This window comes from Chroicocephalus ridibundus, chromosome 4, assembly GCF_963924245.1.
Source record: "Chroicocephalus ridibundus chromosome 4, bChrRid1.1, whole genome shotgun sequence".
NCBI lineage: Eukaryota > Metazoa > Chordata > Aves > Charadriiformes > Laridae > Chroicocephalus > Chroicocephalus ridibundus.
Window position 1 is genome coordinate 2,305,475 of NC_086287.1, and position 13,557 is coordinate 2,319,031.

General features: G+C 63.5%; 1 protein-coding gene across 3 annotated transcripts; it reads left to right on the plus strand.

Annotated features, from left to right (window-relative positions):
- Nucleotides 1-1,922: 1,922 nt before the first annotated feature.
- On the plus strand, nt 1,923-12,556 carry PATL1 (PAT1 homolog 1, processing body mRNA decay factor). Of its 3 annotated transcripts, none has more exons than XM_063333479.1 (19): nt 1,923-2,043; nt 2,368-2,479; nt 2,571-2,782; nt 2,860-2,937; nt 3,693-3,887; nt 3,991-4,092; nt 4,444-4,533; nt 4,709-4,920; nt 4,994-5,083; nt 5,261-5,444; nt 7,029-7,152; nt 7,261-7,358; nt 7,463-7,522; nt 8,056-8,204; nt 9,042-9,201; nt 9,891-10,046; nt 10,761-10,852; nt 11,625-11,774; nt 11,945-12,556. In XM_063333479.1, exons 1-19 carry the CDS (start codon nt 2,029-2,031, stop codon nt 11,964-11,966), a joined length of 2,301 nt encoding a protein of 766 aa, XP_063189549.1. In that variant the 5' UTR covers nt 1,923-2,028; the 3' UTR covers nt 11,967-12,556. The 3 variants fall into 3 exon arrangements, with proteins under 3 accessions (XP_063189549.1, XP_063189551.1, XP_063189550.1); XM_063333481.1 differs by having other exon boundaries at nt 3,991-4,086; XM_063333480.1 differs by having other exon boundaries at nt 2,863-2,937; nt 11,945-12,555.
- The last annotated feature ends 1,001 nt before the right edge of the window (nt 12,557-13,557 follow it).

The following is a 13,557-nucleotide window of genomic DNA, read 5'->3' on the forward strand; positions in this document are numbered from 1 at the left end:
AACGACGTGTCCTCCCCTGCCGTGGCCGGCTACGGAGGGAGAGGGGACATGGCTGGGGACGCGGGTGGGGGACATAAGTGGGGATAGGGGGCTCAGCTGGGGATAAGGGACACGGCTGGGGGACATGGCTATGGGTAGGGGTCGCAGCTGGAGGGGACATGTCTGGGGGATAGGGGACACAGCTGGAGTCACAGCTGGGGATAGGCAACACGGCCGGGGACACAGCTGGGGGGTCACGGCTAGGGATAGGGGACAGCTGGGGGACATGGCTACGGGTAGGGTCACAGCTGGAGGGGAAATGTCTGGGGGATAGGGGACACAGCTGGGGTCACAGAGGGGGGGCATGGCTATGGGTAGGGGTCACAGCTGGGGGGACACAGCTGGGGGGACTTGGCTCTGGATGGGGTGACAGCTGGGGGGACACAGCTGGGGATCGGGGACATGGCTGGGGATAAGCGACGCAGCTGGGGACACAGCTGGGGGGTCACAGCTAGGGATAGGGGACAGCTGGGGGACATGGCTACAGATAGGGTCACAGCTGGAGGGGACATGTCTGGGGGATAGGGGACACGTCTGGGGGATAGGGGACACAGCTGGGGTCACAGTGGGGGGCATGGCTATGGATGGGGTCACAGCTGGAGTCACAGCTGGGGATAGGGGACACGGCTGGGGACACGGCTGGGCACATGGCTGTGGATGGGGTCACAGCTGGGGATAGGGGACATGGCTGGGGATAGGGGACACAGCTGGGGGGTCACGGCTAGGGATATGGGACAGCTGGGGGACATGGCTATGGATGGGGTCACAGCTGGAGGGGACATGTCTGGGGGATAAGGGTCACAGCTGGAGTCACAGCTGGGGACAGGGGCCATGGCTGGAGATAGGGGACTCAGCTGGGGGGACATAGCTAGGGACAGGGGTCACAGCTGGGGGGACATGGTTGGGGGACATAGCTGGGGATAGGGGACAGCTGGGGGACATGGTTGCGGATAGGGGACACAATTTGGGAGCACAACTGGGGATAGGGGACGTGGCTGAGCATAGGGGACGTGGCTGGGGGGACATGGCTGGGGACAGGGGACACAGCTGGGCATAGGGGACAGCTGGGGGATACGGCTATGGGTAAGGGACACAGCTGGAGGGCACAGCTGGGGACACAGGTCACAGCTGGGGGACACAGCTGGGAATAGGGGACATGGCTGGGGGACATAGCTGGGGAGACATGGCTGTGGGTCATGGGGGGACACGGCTGGGGGATGGCTGGGGGACAGCTGGGGGGACATGGCTATGGACAGGGGACATGGGTAGGGGGGACACAGCTGGGGACACACCTGGGGACAGAGGTCACAGCTGGGGGACACGGCTGGGAATAGGGGACGTGGCTGGGTGACACTGACTATGGGTCATGGGGGGACACGGCTGGGGGACAGGGCTATGGACAGGGGACATGGGTGGGGACACAGCTGGGGGGACATGGCTATGGGTAGGGGACACAGCTGGGGGCAGGGGACATGCCTGGGGGACACAGCTGGGGGGGCATGGCTATGGGTAGGGGACACAGCTGGGGACACAGCTGGGGACAGGGGACACGCCTGGGGGACACATCTGGAGGGACATGGCTCTGGATGGGGTGACAGCTGGGGGACACGGCTGGGTGACAGAGCCAGGGACGCGTCTGGGGACACCACCGGCATGGGGGGACAACGCTGAGGGCACGTCTGTGGGGACACATATGTCGCCTGTTCCGACGTGCGCGCCGCGTCGCCCGCGCGGAATATAAGGTGCCGCTGCCCCTTTAAGAGCAGCCGGGGGGGGGGGGGGGGGCGAGCCCTTGCGCGCCATGCGGGGGGCGTGGCTTGTATTAGCCACGCCCTCCACCGCGCGCGCCTTCCCTCTGCGCATGCGCCGTGGGAAGGGGAGGGGGCGCGGGGGTGACGTCATGCGCCTGCGCCGGCGCATGCGCGGCGGGGCCCGGGGCCGGAGCGGGCCGCGCGGAGCCTGCGGGCGGTGGGCGCCGCCGCCGCCGCCATGTTCCGGTACCAGGTGAACGGGGAGGGGGGGGGGATCTGGGGGCTACGGGGAGGGGGGAGGCCGCGGGCCGGGGTGGGGAGGGGAGGGGGGTGCGTCGGGCCGGGAACCGGCCCGACGCACCCCCCTCCCCTCCCCACCCCGGCCCGCGGCCTCCCCCCCACCCCACCCCGAGCGCTTGAGTAGGCCGCGGCCTGTGGGAGAAGGGGGCTGTGGTGGAGGGGGGAGGCCAGTGTGACTCACGGGAGGGGTGGGGGGAAGCGTGTGGTGTGAGGCCGGTGTTGACCTCCCCCCCCCTTCTCTCCTCCCCGCCACTTCCCCTCCTCTCACTCTCCCCAGTCCCTGGAGGACTGCCCGCTGGATGAGGATGAAGACGCTTTCCAGGCCCTGGGGGAGGAAGATGAAGATATCGACCAGTTCAACGATGACACGTTTGGAGCAGGGGCTGTCGGTGAGCTGAGAACTCTCCCCCCTGCCTCCCCACGACCACCCCCTCCGTGCCCCTTCCCCATCCCTACCCCTGACGGCGGGTCCCTACGCAGACGACGACTGGCAGGAGGCACACGAGAGGTTGGCGGAGCTGGAGGACAAGCCGGTGGCAAGCAGGGAGCAGGATGGGCCCGGCGGCGAGGAGGCGGATCTGCTGGGCGAATCCGAGGATACGTTGGCGGAGCGGCTGACCAGGCTGGTCATCGACAGCGAGTTGGAGGACCCCGCCATCATGCAAGCTGTGCAAACCAGGGTCCCCGCGCAGGTGGGAGCCGGGTAGGGGTGGGTGCTGGCCTGACGCGGACCTGGCAGTGCTGTGCTGACTCCCTGTCTGTTTTCCAGCAGCCTGGAGGGCTGAATTCCAGCATCTGGGACAGCTCGGCCGTCCTGCGGCGCATCCGGGGGCCGCTTCTCACTCAGGTATGGTGCTGGGGTGCGGGTGGCAGCCATTGTGGTGTCCCTAACGTCCCCCAAACCCGTGTGGCTGGGCATTGAGGGGCGAGATGTGCTGTACTGCCACAGGCTCATCCGTGCTGGGGAGCACCTCCAGATCAGCCTGGGACAGTGGGGTGTTCTCCTTCCTCTGTCTGGGTGTGGGTGGCCACTGTTTGGCTCATTTGTAGACCCTCTTAGACATCGTCCCTTGTCCTCCATCAGAGGCTGGAGAGCCGGCTTTTTGGGGTTATCTCTGATCTGTGATCCCTGGTGATGGCTGAGAGATGTCAGCACTCCCGTCAGAGTTTGGGAATGTCTGTGCCTCAAGGCAGAGGATTTTTTTTTTTTGTTGCGGTTTAATTAAGAGTCAGGCTTTTAAGTGCAAGCGGAGCGTGCTGTGCGGCCAGCCCTGTGCGGCTCTGCAGGGCTGACGAGGGCTGGGAAGCGAGGGTGTGCGTGCAGCCTGCACGGCAGTGACACGGAGCGTTCCCACCCCACGCTTGGGCAGTGCTGTCACCGCAAACGGGTGTCTTGGAAGTGAGGGGGCCTCTATGGAGCAGGCCTTGGGGGTCCCCAGGAGCCCCCGCCATTGCATGGGGCTGTCGAGAGGTGCAGAAGAGGTCTGGCAGAAGGAAGGATGTGGCTGTCTGTGTGAAGGTCCCTGGGACGCACAGTGCCAGTTGTCCCTGTCCCCGTCAGTGACGTCCTGGAGGGATCTTTCTCTCCCCTTCCGCTTGCAGGAGATGCCGTCGGTGTCCGTGCTGGACTATGCTCTGCCTCAGAGACCCCCGCAGGCTCGAGAGGAAGAGCGGGACCCCTCCGAGCGGGCGCTGCCCCGGCGTTCATCCTCCCCTGTCATCGGGAGTCCCCCTGTCCGGGCTGTCCCCATCGGCACCCCTCCCAAGCAGGCTGCTGTGCCCAACTTCAACCAGCAGGTACCTCCCGCTAGCCCCGCTTGCCACCCGTGGCTCAGAGGGTGCAGGCTGGTTCCCTAAGGAGTTGACTGGGGGGGTAACTGTGCTGTTTCCCTCCTCCTAGATCCTATGTCCGAAGCCTGTCCATATCCGAGCTACCATGCAGCAGCGCTACCCCGCTCCCTACGGCGAGAGGATGTCCCCCAACCAGCTCTGCAATGTACCGGTACCCAGCCCCCTCTGCACCCCTCTTTGAGACCCCGTTGCTGGGAGGTCCTCCAGCCTCCCCCAGAACCCGCCACCACCCCATTCCACTCCTCCCGTCTTCAAATCCAGGCCCTGATGGTGCTGGGTCCCTCGCTGTCACACACAGCAAGCCAGTGGCTTGTCTCTAGTTCCATAACTCGGCCCGTCTGCCCCATCCTGCCGGCTCAGCCCTGCTCCCTGGAGCCTGGCCTGGCTCCCAGCCTGCCCGGGGCACCTTCCTGGGGTTTGCACCATCGCCCTCTCCCTGTTTGCCCACCATCAGTTGTGCCAAGGCTGTGACTGTGGTCCTTCTTCCCTTCTGTTTCCCCAGAATTCCTCCCTCCTGGGCCACCCATTCCCCCACAGCGTCTCTCCCGTCCTCACCCACTTGCAGAGAGCGCAGCTGCTCGGAGGAGCCCAGGTAAAGCCCTCTTTGGTCCCTTCTTGCGCTTTCCTGGCCCCGCCATGGTCAGGGTCCCGCATTTCTCTTTGCGTGGCTCTACGTGGCTGTTTCTGGCCATCCCAGATGCTGGGCCTTTCCCTTTGCCCCCAAATCTTCCCCCGGCTGACTCCAGGCACCCTCTTTGTCCTGCCAGGCCGGCCGAATGTCCCCCAGCCAGTTTGCCCGGGTCTCTGGCTTGGTTGGGAGCCCCCTCCCCTCCGTCAATCCCAAGCTGCTCCAGGGCAGAGTCGGGCAGATGATGTCTCCGGCCAGCGGGTTTCGTGCCTTCTTCGGGGCTCCCCCCGCTCCACCTCCCTCTCAGCCGCAGCACCCGCCGGGCCCTGGGTCCCACCTGCAGAGCCTGAGGTAGGTGCTACCCATCTCCCGTCCGCCTGCCCGCTCTCTGCGGCCGCCTCTGAGACTTCCCCGCTGTCCCCAGGCCGCAGCCCCAGATGTTCCGACCGGACACGACCCACCTGCACCCCCAGCATCGCCGGCTCCTGCACCAGCGACAGCAGCAGAACCGAAAGTGAGTGCTGGCCCCGCGCCGGTGCCGGGAGAGGGGCTGCCTGGCGCAGTGAGGGGGGGAATTGCATCGCCCCTCCACTGCGGGGGGGTTGTGCTGCCGGGGCTAGCCTGTGCACCGCTCTCTGTCCCTTCCTGTAGCTCCTGTGTGCTCACGGGTGCCCTTCTTGCCTCCTGCCAGCCAGCACCGGAGCCTCAACGGCTCGGTGGGGGACCGAGGGGGCCACCGGAGCAGCCACCAGGAGCAGATACGCAAAGACCCCTACGCTAACCTCATGCTGCAGCGGGAGAAGGACTGGGTGTCCAAAATCCAGATGATGCAGCTGCAGAGCACTGATCCCTACCTGGATGACTATTACTACCAGGTACCGGGGAGGGGGAAGCAGCCAGCCCTCTCTGCTGCGTGTCCCGTGGCCACAACGCTCCCAGGGGACCGGTGTCTTCCTGGCGCGGCCGCTGTGGCGAGGGGTGTTGGGTGGGAAGGGGATGCCAGGAGTGATGCAGCGGAGGAAGCGTTTCTAGATCCGGTTGTGGGGCATGCGCTGGAGGAGGAAGGCAGAGTGATGGGGTGAGCATCCCTAGCAAGGGAAGAACCGCCTTTCTGTTCTTGGGTGAGAGAGATCTCCAGGGGTGAGGAGACACTGGGGGACGCTGGCAGCACGGATTCGGCGGGCGCAGCAGAAGGCCCGAGACAACAGGAGGGCAGCTTGTCTATATGGGAAGCTGCCTGTGACAGTGGTAGAATAAAACACCCGGAATGGGAGACGGGGAAGGTGCTAAATGGAAAACGCAGGGCAGGGAATGGCTGCGTGAGGAGGACTCTAGTCTGACGGGGGTTGGGTTGTGAAGGCCGTGGGGTCCAAAGAGCGAGGCCGGAGAAGGTGGATGGGGAGAGACTGCTCCCGCTCTTTTCCAGTTCAAGAATAGGGAGCACCAGACGGGGCTGGGAGGAGCCAGATTTGGAGCAGACCAAGCGAGGTGATGGCTGGGCTCTTGGCGATGGTGGTAGATGTTTAAAGCTCAGCTGGGTTTGAGGGTAGACAGGGCAACATCACATGAGCGAAATACGCGGAGGGTTTCGAGCTACGTAGGATGGATGCCTGGCTTGGGAGCTTCAACGGGGCTTGTGGGGTGGCTGGAAGTGTGTCTGGGGTGGTCGTCGGCTGCGCAGGAGCTTTGGTCTTCATGGAGGGGGTGCAGAGGAGCCAGCTGCACCCTAGAAAGGTCCTGGAGCAGTCGGTGAGCGCTGGGCAGAGCGGGGAGAACAGTCACCAGTGCGGTGAAATGGGTCAGAGCAGTCCGGTCCCCTTGGAGGTGGGACAGAGTCGCAGTGGGAGCAGGGACGAGCGCTTGCTGCGGGTTGTCTGGGCTCCGGTGGGAGCTGGCAGGAGAGCTGGGGCTGGCAGGAGACATTGCGCTGACACAGGTTTTCCGGGAGCTGTGGGTGAGCTGATCCCCAGTAGAGGAGAGGAACTGGTGCGGCTGCAGCCGGGATGTGAGTCAACAAAGCTCCGCCGTTGCGAAAGAGGCGAACGTTGGCCGGGGTGGATGGGAAAGAGCGCGTGAGCACCCGTGTGGGAGGCCCCAGCCACGCGCTGCCCAGCCTGGGCACGGTGTTAACAAAGCAAAGGCAGGCTAACTGGAGTGTGCTGGGAAGGACTGGGAGCCGGGGACCTCACAGGGAGAGTGGCTTCATCATTGTATTGAGAAAGAGAGGGCTGAGGAGGAACCTCGACCTCTGTAATCTGGAGGGATGGTAAAGAGGAGGATGCAATCGTCCCCCCATGTACTGGGGGAGGAAGAGTGGTTTAAAATGCTGTTGCGGACATTGGCAAGACCAGTAAGTGATGGGTTGAGGGATGGAGCACGGGCTGGGGAGAGGGATCGGTTGCATCAGTCCTTGCCATCTGTTTGTCGGGGGGTCTCAACTTCTCCTCTCCCTGCCTCAGAATTACTTCCAGAAGCTGGAGAAGTTGTCAGCAGCGGAGGAAGTCCAAGGTGATGGTCCCAAGAAGGAACGCACTAAACTCATCACACCTCAGGTGGCTAAGCTGGAGCACACCTACAAGCCAGGTAAGCGCTTCTTTCTCCACGCAGCCTGGACCTGGGACCGGAGATGAAGGAAAGTGAGGTCAAGCCTGGACTGACTCCCTCTGCTTCCCTTCTCCCCCCTTCCTGCAGTGCAGTTTGAGGGTTCGCTTGGGAAACTCACTGTCTCCAGCGTGAACAACCCCCGGAAGATGATCGACGCGGTGGTGACCTCCCGCAGTGAGGATGACGTGAGTTCTGGCCCTGCCTCCCCTCCGATGCAGCTCTGCGGCTGCTGCTCGGGCCAGCGCGGGAGCTGCCCGCAAGCCCTGACTCCGCTCTCCCTCTCCGGCAGGAGACGAAGGAGAAGCAGGTTCGAGACAAGAGGCGCCAGACCCTTGTCACGATCGAGAAGGTGAGTTCGAGGGGGACCGCCGCCACCCTCGGAGATCTGCGGTGGGGCACGAGGTGGGCTGGGATGAAGGAAGGACCAGGGAGACCACGGTGCGGTACCGATGACCTCCTCTAGACATGTAGCTGGGGACAAGCTAGCGCTTGACAGTGGCTGAGGTCCTTCTTGCAGGAGAGGGGGGGTCCTGGAGCAGAAAGGCCGGAGCCGGGTCCCAGCCGTGCCTTCACCCTGCCCCAAAACAGCCTGGACGGGCTTTGCAGGGTCCGTAACTGATTCACAGCCATGAGGTGGTAACGCCTCAGCTTTCCGCAGCCACCGTGCGAGAGGATGGAGGCTTGCGGGTCACAGAGTCCCTGCCCAGTCTGCTCCTGCACTGGGACCAGCGAGGCTTTGACGTGGTCTGGGCCAGGATATGTGGTTCCTGTAGCAGCAAAGGAGACGGGAGGGTCCTGGCTGGGGTTGGGCACGTCCTGGATCTCTGTGGATCAGGGCTTGCAGATCTCTGTGCCCTGCTGTGATTGCCATCGCTCCTGCAGACGTACAGCCTCCTCCTAGACGTGGAGGACTATGAGAGACGCTACCTCCTGAGCCTGGAAGGCGAGCGGCCAGCCCTGATGGACGAGAGGAAGCAGAAGATCTGTGACATGTATGACAATCTGAGGGGAAAGGCGCCCGGGCAGGAGAGGTGAGCAAAGCGTCGATCTGCGACTCGGTGGCTGGCGGGAGCTCGGAGAGTCCGTGGGCGCTTGCAGCTGCTGAAACACTGGCCCAGGTTGCCCAGAGAGGTTGTAGATGCCCCATCCCTGGGGCATCTACGGTCAAGGTCAGGTTGGACGGGGCTCTGAGCAACCTGATCTAGTGGAAGGTGTTCCTGCTCATGGCCTTTAAAGGTCCCTTCCAACCCTAAGCATTCTATAATTCTATTCTGTCATTATATGATTCTATAAACTGGCTTTCCAGGGATCTGTTTCCCAAGGAAGAGTTGGACAGACTCTTCCAGGGCGGTGTTGGGAACTGTGGTCTGAAATAACCTTTTTTTTTCTTTCTTTTTGGCGATTTTCCCCATGCGATTCCTCGCTCTGGGTATGATCCTCTATCAACTTCCGTCCCTGCGGCTCGGGTGCTGCGAATAGCGCCTGTCTTGCACGCTCGCTGGGTGTCTGTGCGCCCCGAGCTCTGCGCCCCGGCACGTCCCTGGGTGCTTGTTTTTAAGTCTGTCGCCTCTTGCCCGACCTGTAGCCTCAGCAGCAAGGAGGGACACAGGGTCTCGGTGGCTCCTTCTCTGCTACCCCGTGGGGAACCGAGCCTTGCCCTGCTGCCCAGCCCCTCAGACAGGCAGAAGTTAGGGTTAGGAGTGTCATTTCTGGGTTATTTTTCCCTCCCCAGGGATGTGGTGGGGGAGGGGGGGGTGTTTTCTGCCTGGTGCCGCTGCAGGGCTGGCTGTGGGGTACCCACAGGAGCACCCCATATTCCCTGGGACGCTCCCAGCTGAAGGTTGGCACCTTTCCCTTCTCCTGCCCAGGCCGAGCGACGACCACTTCATGCAGATCATGTGCATCCGGAAAGGGAAGCGCCTCGTGGCCCGGATCCTCCCCTTCTTGTCACCTGAGCAAGCGGCCGACGTACTCATGGCGACGGCCAGGAACCTGCCCTTCCTCATCAAGAAGGATGCTCAGGACGAGGTGAGGTTCCAGGGGCCGGGAGGTGGGGATCGGCGCGGGGTCTGGAGCTGGATCTCCTCTCCTCCACGGCGGGGGGGAAACGGTAAACGGCATCGTGTGTCTTAAGGACGGTTGTTTCTGCCTCTCCTGGGAGGCTGCCGGAGGTGTGGGGAGGCTGCAGGAGCTCTTGGCAGGGCCCGTCTCCCATGCTTGCCGGCTGGCACGACGCAACCCAGCTTCGCCAGGAAGGAAACGGGGAGGTTTGCTGATAAATGGTGCCTTTGTTTAATGAGCCCAGCGTCTCTGACTCATCGGGTGACAACGGGAGACACCATCTTCCAGAGACGGGCGGCAGAGGCCAGCATCTTCCGAGGGATGTGCTCTTAGCCGTCCTTCACAATCTTTTTTCTATATAGGGACCAAAAAATACAGGCCTCTGCGAAATAAATCCCAGCTTGCTTTGAGAAAAAGGATGATTTAGGAAGGAAAAAGACTTGGCTGAATGGAAAGTGGGCCTGTGTTGTTGTGGGGGGATGCTGTTGGCGAGTCCCACCGAGTGTTTGAGGGGTGCTGAGGTGCTGCTGGTTTGTGTTGTAGCCACGAGGCAGCGTCTTGTTGGGGTCCGTGAGGCCCTGGGGAAGTCCGTCTCCTGGGGAAGTCCCATCTCCCTGCTTCAGCAGCTCCCGACTCCTCCGCTCCTCTCTCCGCAGGTGCTGCCCTGCCTGTTGAGGCCCTTCTCGCACGTTCTCTACCACCTTCCCTTGGGGACGGTCACCAGCCTTGTGCAGCAGTTAACGAACCTACCTCAGAGCGCCACCGCGCCAGCGCCCACCAACCTCCACCTCACTGCTGTGCTCCAAAACAAGGTGCTCCCCTCTTTTTCCGCTCCCCGGGGCAGGTGGGACCATCCCATCCCTCCCCAAAGTTGGGAAACCGAGTTCCCCGGCAGCTTCCCGGTGCTGGAAGGCAGAGCTGGATGCAGCCGTGGTGCAGGAACGGCACAGGAGCCACCGGCTGCCAGCCCCTGGCGCTTTTTCACCCTTCCTTTGCTGATCAATGAGGGCGTCTGGCAAATTAATCAGCCGTCTGAGCTGGCCTGGGACTCTGCTGCAGGCTGGCAGCCAGTTCCCTTGTCTGTCCCGCCAGGCTGCGGACTCCTGTCCTAAAATCCGGTGTGGGAGGGTCTTTCTCTGCCGTGGGTTGGTGAAGACATCCCTCTGAGCTGGGCAAGGAGCGGTTTGTCACTCACGCAGCCGTCCACAATTCCTGCCGTGACCCAGGCCCATAAACAGCCTCCTCTTCCTCTTTGGGGGGGCTACGGAGGCAGCCGGGGGTGGTCCCGCTCATGCCATCATCCCCCCGGGAAGATTGGGAGGTGGAGGGAATCCTCAGACCTGGCCGAAAAATGCTCGGTGGGAGAAAAGCCCGCCCTGTCCTGCCCGTCCCCTGCAGCAGGCGTTTCCTCGCGGGCTGTGACAGCCCTCGGGAGGCCAGCGATGGCTTGTGACAGCACCGGCAGGACATCTCCTCCCCAGGAGGCTCCCAGCGAACTCCCCGACACCTTCCCTCTCTTCCCGCAGTTCGGCCTGTCCCTGTTGTACTTGGTCTTGAGCCGCGGGGAGGAATTGCAGAGCTCGGACGCGAACACGGAGCTAATGCAGGACAACCAGTGGTGAGTCCCCATTCTCCGCTGCGCCTTGGGCCAATGGCCCTCAGGGTCGGACGCTGTCAGGATCGATGCCGTCAGGGTCGGACGCTGCGCCGTGCAGGGTCCCGAAGGACTCGGAGGCAGAGTTGATGAAGGAGGAGGTTTAATTGCAGTCTCTCGGCAGCAGCACCCTTCAGCGTGGGGCGGCTGGTGTGCGAGGACGCGGCACCACCTCCTGCTTGGCTCCAGTGACAAAAAATGCCCGGAGGCGCGTGTAGCACAAGGGAGGGCCCCGGAGATGCTGGGAGGGCTGGAGCCCCTCTGCTGGGAGGACAGGCTGAGAGAGCTGGGGGGGTTCAGCCTGGAGAAGAGAAGGCTCCGGGGAGACCTTCCAGCCCCTTCCAGGCCCTCAAGGGGCTCCAGGAAAGCTGGGGAGGGACTCTGGATCAGGGAGGGGAGCCATGGGACGAGGGGGAAGGGTTTTCCACTGCAAGAGGGGAGATTTGGATGAGATACTGGGAAGAAATTCTTGGCTGTGAGGGTGGTGAGCCCCTGGCCCAGGTTGCCCAGAGAAGCTGTGGCTGCCCCATCCCTGGAGGGGTTCAAGGCCAGGTTGGACGGGGCTTGGAGCAACCTGGGCTGGTGGGAGGTGTCCCTGCCCAGGGCAGGGGGTGGCACTGGGTGGCCTTTAAGGTCCCTTCAACCCAACCCGAACCTTTCTGAGTTGGAGGACCCCCAGCCCCCCCAGCACCCAGCGGCTCTCACTCCTCCCTTCTCCTCTGCCCCTCTCCGGCAGGACGGAGCTGATGCTCATGGCGACCCGGGAGCTCCTGCGGATCCCTCAGGCGGCCTTGGCCAAGCCGGTGTCCACCCCCTCCAACCTGATCTCCCTCTTCTCTCGCTACGTCGACCAGCAGAAGCTGAACCTGCTGGAGACAAAATTGCAGTGAGTGTCACCCCTCCAGAAGAGAGGGGACTGTAAAGGGGCAAAGGGGGGATGCCGTGGGCAGGACAGCGTGGGGCAGAGCAGCCCTGGGGTGGGGGGGAGTCGCTTTTACGCCCCCCTCGGCTCCTCTGACCCCCCCCCCACCAACCGTTGTTTTCCCCTGCTGCCAGCTTAGTGCACGGGATCCGGTAGGAGATCTCCGCCGTTCCTCATCGGCACCGGAGTGTTCAGAGGGATGGATGGATGGATCGATGGATGGAGGGGCTCCCACCCGCCGTCCTGCCGCCTCGCAATCCTGACTGGGGCGGGGGGGGGGGGATAATTTGGCTGCTCCCTCCCCCCCCCCCCCCCCCCAAAGTGCTGCCTCTCCCTGCTGCTCCCGAAAACCCCCCCATTTCCCTCCGCGTCCCCCACAACGGCTGCTTCTCCCCCCCCTCCCTCCACGCACACGACTGAGGAGGTGCCGGGAAGGAAGGGTCGGGGCGGGGGGGTGCTGTAAGGTGGCCCCGGCCCCCCCCCCCCTCCCCGCCCCCCCCATCTTCCCTCCCTCCCCAGCTCCCCATCGAGCACTGAGGTCCCTCCCCAGCCCGCGCACACGCGTGTGAGCGCCGGTACACGCGTGTCGCACGCGCCTCGTTTGCACACTCGCCTCGTCTTCCCAGCCGTTGGCTCCTTCCCTCGCCCCGAGCTCTCCGGGGCCGGGGTCGGGGCAGGGGGGGGACGGGACGACCCTGGTTTTTCTCTTCTCCTCCCGATCCCCCACGGTGGGGGGGGGGGGGGGGGGGGGATGGTGTGGGGGATTCTGCTGTTCTGCTCCTCGGGAATGGGGTGGGGGGGGAGGGTGGGTATTAATTTTACTTTTTTTTTTCTTTTTTTTCTTTTTTTTTCCTCTTGCTTTTAAAAAAAAAAAGAAAACAAAAGAGATTTGCACATGTAGGTATTTTACAACCCTGGCATTAACCAGCTCCCCTTGGCTGCTCCCCCCCCCCCCCCCCCCCCCCATTTTCCTCCGACGGATCAAGTGAAAAGTTCATTTATTATTATTATTTTTTTTTTCTTTGGGCTTTTTTTTTTTTTTCCTTTTTTCCTTCCGCCCCGCACCCCCCCCCCCCCCCCCCCCTTCAGTTTTTGGTTCTGGTTAATGAGAATAAAGTTTCTAAATTTACATTTTTATAGGGTATTGTAAATAAAGATGAATTGTATACTGCCGCGAGCGTGGCCTCTCCTTCTCTGGGGGCATTGGGGCGGCGGGGGGGGGCAGCGGACAAGAAGCCCTCGGTTCCCCCCCCCCCCCCCCCGCTTTCCCCCCCCCCCTCTTTTCCTCCCCTTTCCTGCCTTTCCCCCCGCTTTTCCCCCGGGGAGGTCCCGGCCCTCGGGGCCCGGGCCCAGCCTGAGGCCTTGGGGCGGTGGAGCGGTCCCCTCCCCTCCCCTCCCCGGCACCGGTCAAAGGTCAGAGGTCACCTCCCCTGCTGGCAGGACGGTGTCGTGGCCAATCGCAGCGCAAGCAGGGGAAGGTCCCGCCCACCCCGACGGGATGAGTCACCGCTCCGCCGCTAGGCCCCGCCCAGCCCGGCGCGCCGCGGCGGCAGTGACGCGCGGCTCCGCTCGCCTCCGCTGATTGGCGCGCGGCGCTGACAGACGGGCGAGCGGACCAGTGAGGAGGCGGGAGGGGGGGGCGCGCAGCTTCCCTCCCTTCGGCGCAAGCGCCGCCAGCAGCCACCGGGAGCGCGGGCCCCGCCCCTCGCGGGCGGCGCCACCAATCCGCTGGCCGGGGCGGTGCGCG